The 18284-nt window shown below is 38.5% G+C and overlaps 4 protein-coding genes across 4 annotated transcripts; 1 reads left to right on the forward strand and 3 right to left on the reverse strand.

Annotated features, from left to right (window-relative positions):
• Positions 1 to 249: 249 nt before the first annotated feature.
• On the reverse strand, positions 250 to 1302 carry LOC149009565 (histone H4). The gene has a single exon (XM_089162134.1). The coding sequence runs from the start codon at positions 1251 to 1253 to the stop codon at positions 942 to 944; it is 312 nt and encodes a 103-aa protein (XP_089018260.1). The 5' UTR covers positions 1254 to 1302; the 3' UTR covers positions 250 to 941.
• Positions 1303 to 5192: 3890 nt separating this feature from the next.
• On the reverse strand, positions 5193 to 5726 carry LOC149009566 (histone H4). Its single transcript, XM_089162185.1, has one exon. The coding sequence runs from the start codon at positions 5678 to 5680 to the stop codon at positions 5369 to 5371; it is 312 nt and encodes a 103-aa protein (XP_089018311.1). The 5' UTR covers positions 5681 to 5726; the 3' UTR covers positions 5193 to 5368.
• Positions 5727 to 7878: 2152 nt separating this feature from the next.
• LOC149009567 (histone H4) lies at positions 7879 to 8656 on the reverse strand. The gene has a single exon (XM_089163177.1). The coding sequence runs from the start codon at positions 8571 to 8573 to the stop codon at positions 8262 to 8264; it is 312 nt and encodes a 103-aa protein (XP_089019303.1). The 5' UTR covers positions 8574 to 8656; the 3' UTR covers positions 7879 to 8261.
• A 1212-nt stretch (positions 8657 to 9868) lies between these two features.
• Positions 9869 to 17324, forward strand: GS1 (Haloacid dehalogenase-like hydrolase (HAD) superfamily protein). The gene is made up of 6 exons (XM_089163175.1): positions 9869 to 10067; positions 10173 to 10394; positions 11295 to 11355; positions 11457 to 11604; positions 11978 to 12057; positions 16743 to 17324. Exons 1-6 carry the CDS (start codon positions 9989 to 9991, stop codon positions 16864 to 16866), a joined length of 714 nt encoding a protein of 237 aa, XP_089019301.1. The 5' UTR covers positions 9869 to 9988; the 3' UTR covers positions 16867 to 17324.
• The last annotated feature ends 960 nt before the right edge of the window (positions 17325 to 18284 follow it).

Raw genomic sequence — 18284 nt, forward strand, 5'->3', positions numbered from 1 at the left:
AAACTGATGCACAGGAATGAGCAATAAGAGCCAAGTTTTACATACAATGTGGATGGGTTGAATCAAGCACTGCAAAGACACACGTGTTGTGTTCCAGTTTGACAAGCTCTGGGACTGTTTGGTTATACTAAACAAATCAGATGGACAATTGAACTAAATTAGTTTGAATCAACATCTAAAATCAACATACGGAAGGCGGGTCTCAACACTCCTATGACCCAGTTTCTGCAACAGATCAATCAGATGGTCAAATCTGCTAGGTGGGTGCCCTTGCGCCTCTTTTATTCCACCAAGAAATGTGAGATTCATTAAAGTTTTGACATGATACTACAGGAGTTCTGCTGACAGCGGGCTATCTAAACATTTGTTTCTACTGTAGAATCTCAACGACTACGTTCTAAATTTCCAATATGCAGATGTTCCTGAAGCTCAACGATTAGAGACAAACTGCAGAAAACCTTCATAAGTGAAGCGAATCAACAGTCTGGGGTGCATGATTTTTCCCCCCTAATTCTCGACTTAAAGATTCTTGCGCTGCATATCCTTTGTAGAGTGTGCGAAATTTGGAAGTAATTGCCAAACCCCCAATTCATTATTCAACAGCTACTGCCAACCTTAATTGGTTTCGAAGTGAAGCATAATCGACATTTACTAGTTAACAACAATCAAGCTTGATTAAATAATCAAGCCGCCAAAACTAACCCCAAATTAGATCTTTATAAGAAGATGACCAAATCAGATAAACCAGAGAACAACTCAAAAGTTTTCCTTGATAGCAAATCTATTGATCCATCAAAATTTACAAGATCAAACAAATAAAGATGACTACAGGAGGAGTATCCACATCAGAAACATGTAGAATAAATGCAAATTGAAAGTAGATTTAACCCTATTTCTGACCTCCACAAAACCCTAGAAGAACCAATCGTTCGCTTCAACGATTAACCACCGAACCCGTACAGAGTCCTGCCCTGCCTCTTGAGTGCATAAACCACATCCATGGCGGTAACAGTCTTCCTGCGAGCGTGCTCCGTATAAGTGACAGCATCACGAATAACGTTCTCAAGGAAGATCTTGAGGACTCCACGGGTCTCTTCATAGATCAAACCACTGATACGCTTGACGCCTCCACGCCTCGCGAGACGACGAATTGCCGGCTTAGTGATACCCTGAATGTTATCTCTCAGCACCTTTCGATGCCTCTTCGCTCCTCCCTTTCCCAATCCCTTCCCTCCTTTGCCTCTTCCAGACATCTTCGCCTAATCGCTTCTTCTGTCTCTTGCTCCTCCTGGCGTCCTGTGTTTTCTTTTACAATGTGTTTTGATCTTCCAGGTGAAACTATTTAAAGCTTTCTCTGTATCCTCAAGAACGTAACAAAGCCGTCAGATTTGGGAACGATCCGTGTTGACGGTTTCACTATAGGCTCCTGTCCGTCGGATTAGAAATGACGAATTTCTATTGGTGGAGGACACTAACCGCGGATCAACACTTTCCTCTCTTAATTCTCCCGCGCTGCGGGATTTAATCAAATTTCTTCTCCTTTCATTTTTTCTTTTTACTTTTTTTTTTACATTTTTCTTTTAAAGGTACAATAAAACGATTAGGGGAACAGTTAATATCGCCTGAAGGAGTTCCTCACTCCTCTATTCCAAGGGAAAGCTCTCGTTGGGTTTTTAGAGTAGAAGTAGGCATCTTTTTCATCCAATTGACTAGAGAATGGGATTTTCTATACACGTGAACAATCGTTATGCTCCAATGCGAACCATGGAAGTCTTTGATTGCCAATAATCAAGGTTTACAATATCGGTATCGAATATTGTGTCGGTTAGGTAAATTTAAGAAATGTATTGTCCAGTATCAAATATTGTATTGCTTTGGCTATTGTATTTTAGCATACATCAAGAGAGAAACGTATTGAGATGTATCTTATTGTTTTGGTCAATTATGGATACATATCGGCTAGTATTGTATGATATCGTGGGATACTTTAAACTTTGTCGATAACAACCTAGCTTTGAAGGGATTTGAACTTTGATATTTTTACATGGAGGAGTTGGTTTTTACCAATTAAGCCACCCCCATGTTTTGTTGCATATTTTGCTTATGTTTACATTCTTTGTACTAGTGTGGAGGAAATTCAAAGCTAAGCAAGGGAACCAAGTCATGAGTGTAGGGGATCAAAAATAACAGAATTTTGTCTTCATTGTGGACGTAGCAACTTGTATCAAAATGCGGATTAAATTTAGAGGCCAACTTCTATCATATATTTTTATACGTCATTATCATGTTCTAATCCTCCCGAGCTGAGAAACTGGAAGTGTCCGTCCCATAAAAACCCTACCCTCCACCTAGTCCTGCTTAAATGTTCATTAGGTATCCATGTAAACACACATTGCAAATTTATCATCCTGTGTTGGTTTTCCTATCCCAACTTATATTATTGAAGTGGTTATTGTAGAAAAAAAAACTTAATTATTAAGTCTCTATTATTAAGAACTTTTGGGTTGATTTAGTAGTAGTTCACACAAATTCATGATTGAATTATTCTAAAACATGCACCTATTTCACACTTGCTATTTGCCAATGAGGGTTGGTATTTTCTGCGGTCAAACTAAGTGAATTCAAAACCTCAAGACGGTTCTCACCTTTATTGTTAAAGCAAGGGCTAAGAAATAAATTTGGATAAGTCTAACCTAATATTTCAGTCCCAACACACAATCACACCTCAAGAGATGGTTTTCAAGAATCTTGAAGGTGTCATACTTACAAAAAGCCCACAAATTACATTGGTCTCCCCCTGAAATACGCATCTCAAAGACAAATTTTTTCCTACCTCAAGGACAATCTAAATTCCAAATTTGAAAGTTTGAAACTTAGGCTCTTACATCATGCAAGGAAGGATACCATGTTAAAACTAGTGGCCCTTATTCTAATACAATTTGCGGGAGCTCACTTTAAAATCCTTAAAACCCTATTTGCTAGAATTTCATTCCCGACAAACATAGTGAACTAAATAACTAATTAAACAAGTCATTAAGGGGTTATTTGGCAATGATTCTTGATTTTCTTGTCCAAATGTGCAATAATCAATTTCTGATAATGCCATTTTCCTCATTTCACCTAATTGTAATCTTGTTTGGTAAAACTAGAATAAACATGTGTCAATGGCAAAATGGACACATAATCTTGTTTCACAAACATAAAACATGTTCATGTTCCAAGTGCTCTACTAGTTGAGCTAAAGATCCATGAAATAGAGTTTCCATGTCCAATAAATGATACAAATAAATTATCAAATACTAAATTTAAAAATATAAAAACATGAATAACGCTCAAATGCATTCTACAATGATAACGTCAGACCCAAAAAAATAGTTCTAAGATGAGATTCTATTTTTTGGAATTACAAAGAAAATAAAATGAAACAAATTTGTAGAAAATGTTAAATATAAATCTCACTTTAATGTTTTTCACACTTTTTCACAATATTCCATCAATTTTATAAAAATTTGAAACACAGACATGGTGTAAAAAAATTAACATGTCTCTTAAATAAATCAAACACACCACCACACTTTAGAATTTCATCGAAAAATACATTTTTTTCAAACTTTTTCCCACCCTACCTTTATTTGGGCAAACAAATGATGGTGAAAAGAAGAAAAAAAAAAAAACAGTATGAGCTTCAACCCATTTCATATAAATTGTAAAGTGAAGTTGCTACAGTAAGTAGTGATTGAAATCAACTAACAGAGATAATTTTAACAACAGGGTCCATTGATCACAAACAAAAGGATTAGTTGTTTCATCATGGCTTACTTTTTTCCCACCTATATATGCATGGCTCGTACCTTAAGAGATATTTATTTTTCTAGCGGAAAAGCAGAGAAGAGCCGATGATAATAAGGGAGGAACTGCCCCCTTTAACTTCAAAATCAAGCATTACACAGAGAGCAGATACCTAAATCAAGAAACTTCCATAACCAATTTTTGGATTTGCAGAGATGGTGCCGAGTCTTCTTCCCAGCAACTTCGACTTGGGTCGTGTTGCTGCATCCGAAGTAATCTTCATATAGCCATTTGGTGGGGGCAGGCCCATGGCTCAGATCGATCCACAATTATGTGGGCAGGGGTTGGACCCCGACCCATGTTAGCTGCTCCAAACTCTTCAAGTAGGTCCGTGGCCGTTCTCAAGATTTCACACGGCTCCCTCCTGCTCGATTAAACACCAAGTCATTCCTGCACAAGCACAGGTCCACAGCTGCCACCAGTCACCAGATACAGTAGCCAACCCCATGATCTCCTTCACTTGCCGTGCAAATACCTCCGGCAAACTCGCCCACGAATCAATCGATCTAAACAACTATACTCATCTTCCGGAAGTTTGTAAGACAAAGAGAAGGCAAAGGGGCAAAAGAGAGGAGGATGTGATCTATAGTTTCATCGAAGCAGGACTTCATCCAAAGGTATCAACCCAATCCAAGGCCACGGTGCTGAAACTCAATGGGAAGGTCCACCTCAAGGATGATGGTAGGTGTTTTGTGATGCAACATTCGCAGATGATAAACCGGCCAAGGGTCTATTATCATTCGAAATCAAGAGGGCAGAGTGTGCTGGCAATCTGAATACAGTGGGCTCTAATGGGTGAAGTCTTGACAGCTCGGCCACTCTACTTGCTCTTGGTAGAAGTTTTACGCAATCTTCGAATCAGATTGTAAAAATAAATTTATTAAAAGATCAAGGATATTGCTGATTCCCTGGCTCTTGAGCAACAACCACCGGAAGTCCTATTTCCCCTTTCTGACTTCCCTTGTAAATTCATCATCGGTTTCCCTGTTCTAACGAAATCATTTACCAAAAATAGGATTACGCATTATCTTAGAATTTATGCATCTGTGGAGTTTCCTATTTAATTCGAATGGTTCCCCCACACCAGTAATATCCCAAACGATGTTCTCAACCCATCATAACAGCAATTCCTGCATTCCCAAATCTTAGACCCAACCCAGCGAAATAGACTATCTGATTCCAACCCAGCGAAAAAAAATGTTTAATCCATTCGGTTCTTCCCAGAAAACGATTGATCAAACCAGATTTTCAACGTATTAATCCCCATAAACGAAAACAAACTCAGCATGAAGAGAACAAAATGCGAAAGGTACAGAATAAAATTACTAGAAGAACCAGACTAATAATTACATCCTTCCTTATAATAACAAGTTTTCGCTACATCAAATATTGATCGGTGGCATTAAACCATCAGATACACAAATTTTCAAGTAGTCCCAACGAGATATGAACAGAATATCTCCATTTAATTAACAGCTAAAACGCATAAATAAAACCCTAATTCTGACCTCCAAAAACACTAACCACCAAAACCATAGAGAGTCCTGCCCTGCCTCTTCAGAGCATAGACCACATCCATGGCGGTCACGGTCTTACGACGAGCATGCTCGGTGTAAGTCACAGCATCACGAATCACGTTCTCAAGGAAGATCTTGAGGACTCCACGGGTCTCCTCATAGATTAAACCACTGATACGTTTCACCCCTCCACGCCTGGCGAGACGACGAATCGCAGGCTTGGTGATACCCTGAATGTTATCTCTCAACACCTTACGATGCCTCTTTGCTCCACCCTTTCCCAATCCCTTACCTCCCTTGCCTCTCCCTGACATCTTCAACTGATAGCGTCTCTCCCTCTCCCACTCCGGTGTGCTGTGTTTTCTTAGGCTGCCTATGTTAAAACATCCAGGTTGCAGTTATTTAAAGCTTTCTCTGTTCATTGAGAATTCAGAACAGAACCGTTGGATTGAGGATCAATCCGTGTCGACCCTTTGTCTTTCAGCTTTTGTCCGTCAGATTAGAAATGGCGACTTTTAATTGGTGGAACTGTGCCTGCCCGGATCACACCTTTCTGGCGCTTCTTTTCCCGCTCTAGTGAAAACAATTTATGTTACCCAAAAAAAAAAAACAATGTATTGTTTACAAAAGGGAAAGAAATTAATTTATTGAAACCTTGGTATCATGGAGGCACTAATACTCTAATATAATTTTCATCTCCCGCTTTAATGAAGTTACTTCTCCAAAAAAAAAAAAAACAGTTAATTTATTAAAACGTAGCTTTAAGGAAGGCTCTAACACAATATTTTTTTCTTTTTTCAAATGCAATTTGCAATTACTTCTCTTAATGACAATACACCTAATATTTTTTAGTTTATTATTTTGATTTTATTGTATGTGAGTATAACATCTACAATGTACATTTGAGTTTTTTTTTTCATTGTATCTACTTAAGTTGGACCCAAATTCTTATCTTGTCCACTTAAATAGCCAATATTCTTTGTCTAATTGATCTTGGATATTCCAAAATCCATTTATTTCGTTTTTGGTTCCTTTGCCCTGGGGTGTTTTTTCAATTTGTTTATCTTTTCTTTCCACTCCTTGTTCCCGTTTTGTTTGTTTGCTCTTTTTGTGTTTTGATTCGAAAACTTACATGTTGTTCTACCCTTTATAAAAATTTTAAAAGATATATTAATAATTAAAAAAATATAAGAAATCCTCCTACACCAGTATGATGCACCTAACTAGTGCTAAGAATCACACACAACAAATTTAGCACCATTGAATCTAATAATGCCACTAATATCTTTTGTTGTCTGATCTACCACCAGCAGTTCATCAAGAGATTCAAACTCTAGTGGAGAAGCATACTCGTGAGCCTTATGAGGTTTAGGCGTAGGGGCATTGGCAACCAGAGCTGGAGTTATCGTCGATGAAATGGAAGTATTGAACAGTTCTTTAGGAAGTAGGACTTTGTCCACAATGTAAATCACCATTGGTTGTTCATCAAGTATTGTCCCGATAATCTTGGCAATCACAATCTTGGTCTTAAGAGTGATCACTTCTCCATCCTTTTGCACATCAAAGTCGTACTTGTTAGCACCATCGGTGGCCGAAGTGTTCATGACTCAGATCAAATGGTCATACTTTCAATAGTATTGATATGTACTTGAAGGATCAGAGGATGATGTATACTCTTGGGGTGTTGCTTAATTTTCAGTTGAAGGGTGCAAGGCTAGAAGACATGGAGGTGCAGGAGTGGGAGTTGGAGCCTGAGCCAAGTCGCTGTTTTGAAATTGAATCAAGTGAAAGATTCTACTTCACTTCATGGGCAATTTGGTAATTTCAAATTTAAAGTTAATAGAAAACTAATATTGGGTTTTCTATAATATTCCAAGTTCAACCAAATAAAATATCAACCACTTAAATGAGAAGAAAAAATCTCTGTACATTATTAAGTAAGAACATCTAACAGATTAGATAAACCAAGCAGAGTGATAGAGCATGAGAATAGCCACTTCTTATATAATGACAATAACATAAAAAATATCTCACATTCAAATTTCCATTCCTCCAAGCCTTTCGTCCACTGGACTAGGCTTTGAAAGAAAAAAAAAAAAAAAAAACACACCTAAGGGGGTATTAACACTTTCTAATTCCCGTGATTGTAGCACAAATCCACATTTCCCCTTTTTTTTGTTCATTTTTTTAAAAATAAAATTCTGTTCACGTTTCAATTCCCCACATCTAGTTTTATTTCAATTCATGTAATCGCAAAATTTTGATACTAGGGTAACTTCATGGAAAATGAAAAGGGTTTTCAAGAAATCGACTAAAAGGGTTGAAAATGGGGGGAACGAGGTTCCAGAGTTCAGAAATGCAAAATGTTGGGCGGAAAGGGATGGGGTAAGAAGAGTCTGCACTTAAGATCATGGTCACATAGCTGCAAAGAAAGATTGAGATCCCAAAACAAGTGGGTTTGTGTTTTCAAGGAATCGAAGCCGAAGAAATTTTCCCTTTATTATGGAGTCTTCGAAAATTTTGAACCCGTATTAAATCTGCAATATTTTTAAGCGAAAACTAACTTCCAAAGTAGCATTTAACAAACTAAAGCCTACAATCAAAGTTCTTCATCGACCACATTCCATTATTACTTTATTAGGGCGGTTAGGGAGATTCAAAATTCCAAATCTAAACCAGAGAAGAAATTCTTCACGCTTACCCTAATTGAATAGAACTTGAAAAATAAACAGATGTTGATTAGTTGGCATGATAAAGAAATAATAATTAGTGAATTCGAACTTGATTAGAAGAAGATTTCTATTGTCAAAATGTTACAGAGAAATGTATCAACGAAAGAGAGCTTCCTGGCTAACCCCAATGATCAATACATATTCTTCTACGGAAACCCTAACCCTAGCCTCCAAACCCATAAAGAGTCCTGCCTTGCCTCTTGAGAGCGTAAACCACATCCATGGCGGTCACGGTCTTCCTGCGAGCGTGCTCCGTGTAAGTAACAGCATCACGAATAACGTTTTCGAGAAAGATCTTAAGAACTCCCCGAGTCTCTTCGTAGATCAAACCACTGATACGCTTGACACCTCCACGCCTCGCTAGACGACGAATTGCAGGTTTTGTGATGCCCTGAATATTATCTCTCAAGACCTTACGATGCCTCTTTGCTCCTCCCTTTCCCAACCCTTTCCCTCCTTTGCCTCTTCCTGACATCTTCTCTTCGCTGCTAACCAAAAAGAATCGACTGCAATTCTGCTAGTTTCAAACACGGAACGTCGAATTCAGAAGGAATGCTGAGTTTAGCAGGGAGAACTCACTTATATGGATTTTGCTTGGGAGCAGTGCCTACGTGGCACTGCTCCGAGCAGCTCACGGCTGGTTAATCTTGCCAATTCTTGATCTCCCCGCAAAATCGTCCTTGAGTCTTGTGGGGGTTTTAGACGACCGCTTTGCCCTTGTGTTCTCCTTTGTTCTCTTCCTCCTTGGTTTTGGCGGCCTCCGCTCTTTTCCTTGTCCGCTCCTGTCTATCTTTTGGGATCTGTTATCCGTTCCTTTTCTTGTCTCCCCTTCGGTTCTTCTTTGCTCTTTGGGGGCTCTAAGTTGCTTGTGTGAGATTCTAGGTATCCATGCTTTTCATGGCTTCTGGGTATCCAGATCTTGTTCTCCCTTCTTTTCCCCGCCTTGTCCGCCCCTCTCCTCGGGTGTTAGTGTGCTGCCCTCCTACTCCGTTTGGTTTTGTCCTCTGTCTGCTCGTCTACTTCTTGCCAGGGTCCTGTCGTTTTTTTTTCGTTTCTTCGCATTCTTGGCTTTTGCCTATCCTTGGTTGCATCGTCTGTGTTTTGAGGTTTTCCTTTTTTTTTTTTTCTCGTGACTCTATTGTGGTTTTTTTGGGTTTGGTCCCTGTTGGCGGATTTGGTTTGGCGCTTGATTCTGGTGTTGTGGGTCGGACAAAGGGTTCGCGCGAGTCGCCCGGGCTCGTGCTTCCCGTTCAAAATCGAAGGAGGAAGACGAAAGGTAAAGGGGGTTTGGAAGCATCGTTCGAATTGGTTCGGTCAATTCGCTGGTTCGTTCTTGTAAAACCGCACAAGAGTCACTTAAGTGACTGAATTTTGCATGTGGAAGAAAATAACGGTGAAGATTCAAGTATTTGGACAAGATTTAAATCCAGCCGTGAGCTGCTCGGAGCAGTGCCACGTAGGCATTGCTCCTAAGCAAAATCCCACTTATATAGCTCTCACTGTTTCAGGCAAGTCCGTTTCAACCGTCGGATTTGGGTCGATCCGTGTAGCGCGTTGAACTTCATTTCAGTCGGTCGATGAGAAATTGGTGAGTTTTAATTGGTCCAAAGTAATGGAACAGGATCCGAGCCTCCCACTCAAATTACGCGTTTATCCCTCCCTCGGTCCGTCCAACTTTAAACCATTTATTGTCATTGGCCGGTTGGGCCGATGTTGGTTTGTTTTTTCCCAGTTGATCCGGTCCAATGGGCTTCCTGCTTTTCACCACTTTTGCAGTTCCTAAACGAGTGAAACAAAGAGGAGTTTCAGATTCCGAGCAAATACTTGTCGGTCTCGTCTTCTGTTCTCACAAGTGCTAACAGAGGTCAGATTCGGGCCAGTGATCTCTTTATGGCGACCCCATCGAGCGAGGTTTTGACTAGAGGATCCATTACTCATGTTATCTTCGATATGGACGGTCTTTTACTGGGTAATGTTTAGAATTGCTTCAGGTTCTGTAATAGGCCATTTGTGGTTTTTATGCATTTATCTTCTCTTTGAAAATTTGATCTGATGGTTGTATCTGATGTTGTAGACACGGAGAAGTTCTATACTCAAGTTCAGGAAATTATACTAGCCAGATACAATAAAACTTTTGATTGGTCTCTTAAGGCAAAAATGATGGGGAAGAAAGCATTGGAGTCAGCAAAGATTTTTGTTGATGAGATGGGGTTAAGTGATCTTACTCCGGAGCAGTTCCTTATAGAAAGAGAGGACATGCTTCAAAGCTTGTTCCCTACTAGTGACCTTATGCCAGGTACTGCTTCTGTGCTTCTCTCTCTCTCTTTTCGGTTGTAGTTTGGGGGGGGGGGGGGGGGGAGATGTTGGAGGGGTTGACATTTTTTTCTTGTTTATATTATGAATATGTGGAGAATGGATGTTAATTCAATTGTTTGGAGCATCTCAAAAATTTTGGCATTCTTAATTCGGTCTCACAATGCTTAGTTTTGCACATCTTACTTATTGATGTTATTTTGCAATCACCTTTCGTGTTTTTTTGAGAAGTCCTGTATGACATTGTTTTTCAGTAGTGTTATATATGATCATAAGGGAACAATGAGTCAATGTGGTATAAGGTAGATTCCGGAATAGCTTTGTCACCTTGACTTGCTGTGATGGGCACTGATAGTTTGATCTCCAGGCTTTCATTCAGCCTTCGTAATAGTACCCATATCTTGCATATATTAACAAGAAATGAACACTGAGCCAGCTAAAGCACCTAGTTTTCAGGCATAGGGCAACAGTTTTACTTCTTTTCTTTCAGTTGACACTTTTTAACTAGCAGCATTGAATTGAGTGCGGAGGCTATTTGGATGCTGTATTATCTGTATGGCCCACATTAAGGTAACGCTTGGAGCTACTAACAAGGGCTTACTAGTCAACTATTTAAATAAACTCTATCATTTCAGCTAAACTTTTGAATTTTTTTTAATGAACTTGCTATCACTTTGGTGTTATATTTTCAAATTCAACCTATCACAGATCCTGTTATTGAGTCTAATGCTTATAAACTGAATAATAGTGTCCCTGTTTCATGCTTCAACACTCGGGGTTTTTTCTGTTAGTAGTCTTGAGTTTTGTTAGTACTCAAAACCATTTTGTAATTGTGAATGCAATCTGATACACGGTTCATGACAACTTTTTTACCTGTTAACAGGAGCCAACCGTCTGGTCAAACATCTACATAAGAATGGAATACCTATTTGCGTGGGTACAGGGTATGTTTGATTTTTTTTTAATTTCTTGTTTATCATTTAGAAGATTTACACCCATTTTTTGCAGTCAATAGAATTTTGCTTACCTTTGGACATATGTACAGTTCTCATGCACGGCATTTTGCATTGAAAACTCAGAGACATGGTGAAATCTTTTCATTGATGGACCATGTGGTTCTTGGTGATGACCCAGAAGTTAAGCAAGGGAAACCTTCTCCAGATGTATTCCTTGTTGCTGCCAAAAGATTTAAGGTATTCGACTTAATGCATGTTGCACTAATGATAATTTACTGCTGTGATTTTTTTTTTTTTTGGGTAAGACTTGGATAGTTCCCACCTAACCCCTCAAAACACTGCCCCCTTCCCCCTGAAAGAAAAGAAAGAAAGAAAGAAAAAAAAAAAAAACAAAAGAAATATCCTGCAATTTGGTCCCCAGTCTCTGCTATCAACCTCCAGGGACCTTACCACCAGGCTGAGGATGACAACAGCTCTATTGATTGACAACCCTAGACTTCTTCCCTTTTACCAGTTTATATTGTTACATCATTAGTTGTGTGCATCTTTTTACTTCAACAGCTAACATTTAGTGTGATTGACAACTTCTTACTACTTTTTCATTGACTAGGGTGATCCTGTTGATCCTCGTAAGATCCTTGTGTTTGAAGATGCTCCCATGGGAGTTGCTGCCGCCAAAAATGCTGGAATGTAAGTTACTTTTCCAGCACTCTATTTGTCAAACCAGCATTTTTTGGTGTTCCATTTGTTTGACTTCCTTAATTGATATTTAGTTGGAACGATTTCACTATTCTATTTCTTCTGCACTTGTCATCATCATGAAGTGCATTTGACATAGATGGCATGTACTGGAAGGAAACATCCTTCATAGAGATCAAATTCATGTCTATGATGGAGAAGTACTATGAACAAGAGTGGAGGGGTAGGATTAGAAACATTTGATTTGAATCATGGTTACTGCAACTACATAATGTTTTCTGAAATGGACACTGAATGAAGTATCAGCGTTTGACTTCTGATACTGACATGAAGAATTTCCGGCGTTGCTTTAAAAGCCGAGTTCTGGCTATGCCAGTACAGCATAGATAATTAGTCTTTTTAGTGTCCAATTTGGATCGATAATCGGAACCAATACAGCAAAATTGTATGAATGACATAATTTATCGTTCCTGGAAAACATAATGTGGTCGGAGTGTTTTGTAGATGTATAATATTATATATTGGAAAGAAATTACTTACGGAAAGTTTTTCACATTTACGACCACAATATGTTGTCTTTTCTGGTGATTAATTCTGCACAAAGATTAATATGAGATATTACTCAAAATCTTGGTAGAAAGTTAGTCTAATGTACAAGATTTCTATTGTAATGCACTAGACAGAACCAACAATGAAACAGGTGGGGGGGGGGGGGAGATACTTTATCTAGTGTAATGCATTCAATAGAATCAAGGCATCCCAAAGGAAAGTTTCAGATTCCAGCCCAGCATGCAGAATTGTAGGGCTCAAAACGATCAGGTTAAACACCAAAACTAATCCCCAATCTAGGGTTCAGATTAATGCCAAACTTGGATCGCATGTAGGTACAAATAATACTTAAAGCCCTAAAAGTAGGCTGAATCCCAAGTAATTAATGAGGAATGAAAGTATAAAGTTATTCCCAAAATCCAAAACAGTAATATAGCTTCAAATCCCTACTGCAGAACACCATCATAGCTGGAAAATTTTCCCGTTAATCAAGTAGAACATGGTATATAAAAAGCAAGCGCATCCAATGGACAGATTCCTTGATTCAGCAATTACTCCAAGTTAGTAAATAATGGCTGAACCTAGCAACTACTTGTATCTCTCCATCTAGGTTGCAACTAAGGTTGTGAGGAGCCTAGGAATACCTCTTAGTCCTTTCCAAATGTCACAACAGTCCACATCAAGATGTTGAAATATCGGCACCTCACTACTGCTGCTGAATAATGGTAGATAAAAGAAACTGCAGGCTTGAACTAGGTAATGGCAGGTCTGGGTTAAACTCCTGGTTGACCTTGTGTGTACCAGCAACTAGTTGCCTCAGTGGGACATTGAACAGCATGGACACAAAATTCAAAAGAAAAATAGGATGATGAATGAAGAGACAAAAATGGATACAGAAGGAGATATGTGACCAAGTCTTCTCAACTATGACCTATGTTTGTCACTAACAAATGGAGCATCTCATAGCAAACAAATGCAATGTAATGACTTGAAGGCTTACTTCTGCCTATATGGATGTAGCCAACTTCTAGAAAATAGAGGCAGACTTGATAGCAAGTAATAGGAACCTTCCCATTATAGGGAGATAGAGGTTCCTTTTCATATAAACACTCAGAATAGAAAATTCCTTTTTTCTAGGCTTCTAATTTCCTATTTAGGCTTATACGACGATCCATTACAATTGAAAACACAGAATTACTTGGCCCGTGCCCCATATCACATACTGTAAACACAAGTTTAGGCATAACTTATTAAACCACATTTTCAGTTTGACCTTAAAATTGAACCAAACTCAATAGTTGGAAAATTATTCTTCATCCATGGGTTATATTCTGTATCAGTGTTCTAGTGGAATGAAGAAGACTGCATGTAATATCTGTTTTTTTTTTTTTTTTTTTTGGGTGAACATATCTGTTTCAATAAGCAGTAGAGGATCTGACTATCAAAACATTAATTGGAAGAATACTATTCTTGTAAATTGTAAATTATCATGTCACAACATTACTTGGCTTTATCCTATTTAAATGGGTTAGACATGGATCCTTGTCCTCCAATCAGTCTATTCCAGGTCATACTTGATATGAACCTAAACTATGCATGACTTAGGCTCTTTTTAGTTCCTTCAGTCTGAATCATCACTCCATACTGGAGTATGTGAAGGTCTCCATTGACACCGCGGCACTACCGCAAACAACTTTCTCATGGGTTGTCATGTATTGGAACTACTCCCAAATTAACACTATTATTATTATTCCTTACTCATTTGTCAACTTTACAAAATCCTGTTTTGTTTTAGCTCAGATTTCATACATTACTTCCCATCAAATAGATTCCCCAAAAGCCTGTTGTTTGGTTTCTGAAATTTTGGGGTGATTATCACTATTTTGGATCTGCTACTTTCTCCTAGTAGCTGTAGGATACTACTAGAACTTTGTATTCCCTGTTTTCAGGTTTAGCTCGATTTTTGTAGGCTGAATTTTTCTATAGAATAGAGTACTTGATTGGAATCTGAGACCATTCTGAGGATTTGGTGTTAAAGTTCTGAACTCCTCACTAATTTAGTTGTATTTGTGTCCTGCATTCCTATTGTCAGCTAAGTTTCTGCTAGGCTTTTACGGGACCTGCTTTCTGTACTGGGCAACTGCAACACTGGTAAAGTAACAACAACCTCAAAGTCTTCAGAAGACAACAGGTGTTCTTGCGACTGATGCCTTGAGTTCTTCTTGAGCAATTCCTTCTTAAGGCAGGGGTATGTTTGACACTCCCTACTCCCTAGTACCTACCATTTTCCAGACCAGAAAACTATATGACAACAAGGTGGAGAAACTGGGATTCAAAAACCAGGATTTTTATAACTTTTAATAATATGACACTGGATTCTCGAAATAGACCTCGATCAGTTGAATAATCTATTCTACTAAGAGAATCACTCTGAGACTTTTGGTGGTTATATTCTTTGTGCCACTAGGAGATAATTGATTTAGAGCCAGTACCATTTGATTACAAATCTGCCAAAACATCAGAAAGCAATATAGAGTCAGAACAGAACAGTTGCCAGCATGTTACTGCAATCAGAAATATGTAACTTAAACTAACTGCCAAAGTTTCAGTGAACTAAAAGCTTTTTTTCATAAATCCATCTGTGAGGCTAGGTAGTATATCTCTTTATAAAATTCATGAAACTAACTTGTTAGGTTCAAATGAACACTCACAGTGCAAGAACACACCAAAAATTTGAAGAAACAAGAGAAAAACACACGAAGAATTTGATTACAGAGTTTGGTCTGAAGCCTTTGTCCCCGGGGCTTAGATTGAAGCCCAATGCACTATCAAGAAGATTTAATCTTACAAGACATCAACAGCAAGTGATACACACATGGATCCCAGACTACGAGACCGTAAAAGCCTAAAAGAATTCATCAGATTACAGCCCTGAACACAGATAACAGAGGAAGAAGATGAACACCACTTGAAACCCCAGAAGAGCAAGGAGGAACCCTTGACTGACAAATCCTAAAAACTGAATGAATCAACCCAAAAACAAGAATAAAGACTCCCGGTCTAATACGGTTAATACATGGCGCCGGTTCAATATAATTACAGACCAAAGTAACCGAATAGAACTGTTTTGAGCTAAACAGCAAATGAACTCCGGGAAGGAAGGAAATAAAGGGATACCAAAGAAGGCACCCCCTGGCCACCAAGGTGCCCTTCCAGCAAGGGTGACTGGACACTAGGTGATGGCTTGGCAACCATACTTGAATAGAAGGAATAAAGTATGGGGACGCACACCCTCAATGCTTGAACTGGAATTAGACTCAAATCAGATTCTTGAACAACGACCATGATTGGAGTTGGCATAATCAGGAATCACACAGAGCCAGCGGCGGGTGCTTGCAAACCCCAAAAGACGCCCAATAAAAAGAAGGTTTCTTGGACAGAGTATTACTGTAGCTTTGTCCAGTCTTGTGATTATAGTTCTCATTAGGAAGGCCATGGGAAAAAATTATGCACACAACAGAAATCAAACTTGTCCTGTTCTCGGGTTGCTTGTTGTCCTATTAACTGGCCATCATCTAAGGTGGGTGTTGCCCTGTCTGCATCTTATATTCTGTCTTTTGGGTCCTCTATGTATAATGGTTTGAGCTAAAGAGGATCTGAACTAATCAAAATTCATTTCCTAGAATAATTCAAATTGTTGTAATGGACTTTTCTACTTGACAGCATCAGACTGTGTGTATCTGTGAATCACCCATGTTTTTCTTTTCCAAAAAAATAGCTTTTTGTATAGTTACTGTAAACTGGCCCTTATATTGTGGTTGCATGAGATGTTGGAAACTTCATTTGTACATAACACTGCTTGGTTGTTTCATTTTCAAGCTGCATATCCCAACCCCTTCCTCCCTTCTATTTTTCTTTCTCTTTCTCTTTCCCAAAAGCTCCCCCATTCTTACCCTTTTTTCTGCCTTGAACATTTGTTCACAACCATCTTCTTCAAATCTACTTTTAAAACCTTCACAAAAGTGCTCTCTATAACTATCGAAAAGGTTCTGAACTGAACATTCTAGGCTGTAATCTTTATCCATCCATTTTCTGACTTTTATGTTTTGTTCATATTTGACATGCAGGTCTGTGGTTATGGTCCCAGACCCAATGTTGGACCATTCACACCATAAAGATGCTGACCAAGTTCTCAGCTCACTGATGGACTTCAACCCTGGTGACTGGGGCCTGCCACCATTCCAGGATTAGTTGATGAGCTAAATTCACATTCCAACTTAACGTCTAGTGATGCAGTATAACTTCCATGGTAGTGACTTCCTGGTACATCTGCTTTTTTCAGAAACATACAATTACAATTGGGAAAAAGAAAAAAAAAAAAATCCAGGTTCACCAGATTTCTTTTGACTGTGTCAAATTATGTTGTTTTTTCCTGCAATCCCATTATCAACTACATTTTAAATCTCATTTGGAGAACACAGGTTCCGTTGGCTTTGAATTATTTGTATGACTATAATAACTATCAGTAGGAAGGTTTAAACATCTATTAGACTAAGAATGTTCATTATGACTTTCTTATATATTCCCAATTTCAAGAATGCTTATTGGAACTGCTTTTTATGTTTTCAATTTCGTGGGAAGGAAATTTTTCCTTCAACAGAAAATTTATTCATTCATTCAGGTACATCTTAAAGCGAGCTTTTTCTCTTTCTCCATTGATTTGTCTACTACTACAACTTGATTGAATGGTTATCTTGCAGGTGAGCTACGATGCTAAAGGAAATCTCTCTTAGGCTTTATTTCCTTGCATGCAATTGCCAGATTCAATCCCTTTGATTTGAGCAACTACAATCCTTTTTATATATGTTAGTGAATACAAATATGTAGTTAGAAATTTTAAAAACTACTCACTAGTCACTATTATCACTTTATATGGAAATTTGTCACCTTACATTAGTTTAGTTATAATTTGACAATTGGTATTCTCATTCATTTCCATATGTATTGTGTTTGGTCGGCGCTGACAAAACCTTACTTTGTCTGGGAAGATAGAAAGGAAAGGGAGGACCAGGAGGTGCACATAATGTTCAAGTGGGTCTGTGGGGGCACCAGACTAGGCGTCGTTTTCACGGTTACTCCTTACGACCTACGAAGAGGGGAGGGGGGGACTAAAAATTCAATTGCTTAATGTGCTGCCAACTGCACGTGAGTCGGTGACTTGAATGAAAAAAAAAAGTATAGGTATATATATATATATATATATTTTGGGGTAATTTATATCTAGTGTAGGTTGGATGTTGTTGTATACAGATGTGATAGCCTCTTATGTAGAGACAATAAGTCTAACAAAGTTATGAGTTTAAAATTATGTCTTTACCATACCTGTCTCCTTCTCCCAGCTTGTGGGTTGTCGGTCAAAAATCAAAAGTGGATCCCCTTCCTAATATATAATGGAGAGATCTAAGGGTGCATTAGATAATCCTAAGACATACTTATACCTTGATGGAGTGGAGATTTATTTCTCTTATTTTCTTCTCTCTCATCTTATCATTTTGATCATCGTTCTTGATAATGATGGAAGGCATACCTCAAATCTAGATCCTCAAACCAACCAGGTAGAGGTCAATGCTCTCATCATACATTTCCATCACGTATTTGAAAGGGAGCCG

This window comes from Hakea prostrata, chromosome 7 (genome assembly GCF_041222555.1).
Source record: "Hakea prostrata isolate BN-2017 chromosome 7, UWA_Hpros_2, whole genome shotgun sequence".
Classification (NCBI taxonomy): domain Eukaryota; kingdom Viridiplantae; phylum Streptophyta; class Magnoliopsida; order Proteales; family Proteaceae; genus Hakea; species Hakea prostrata.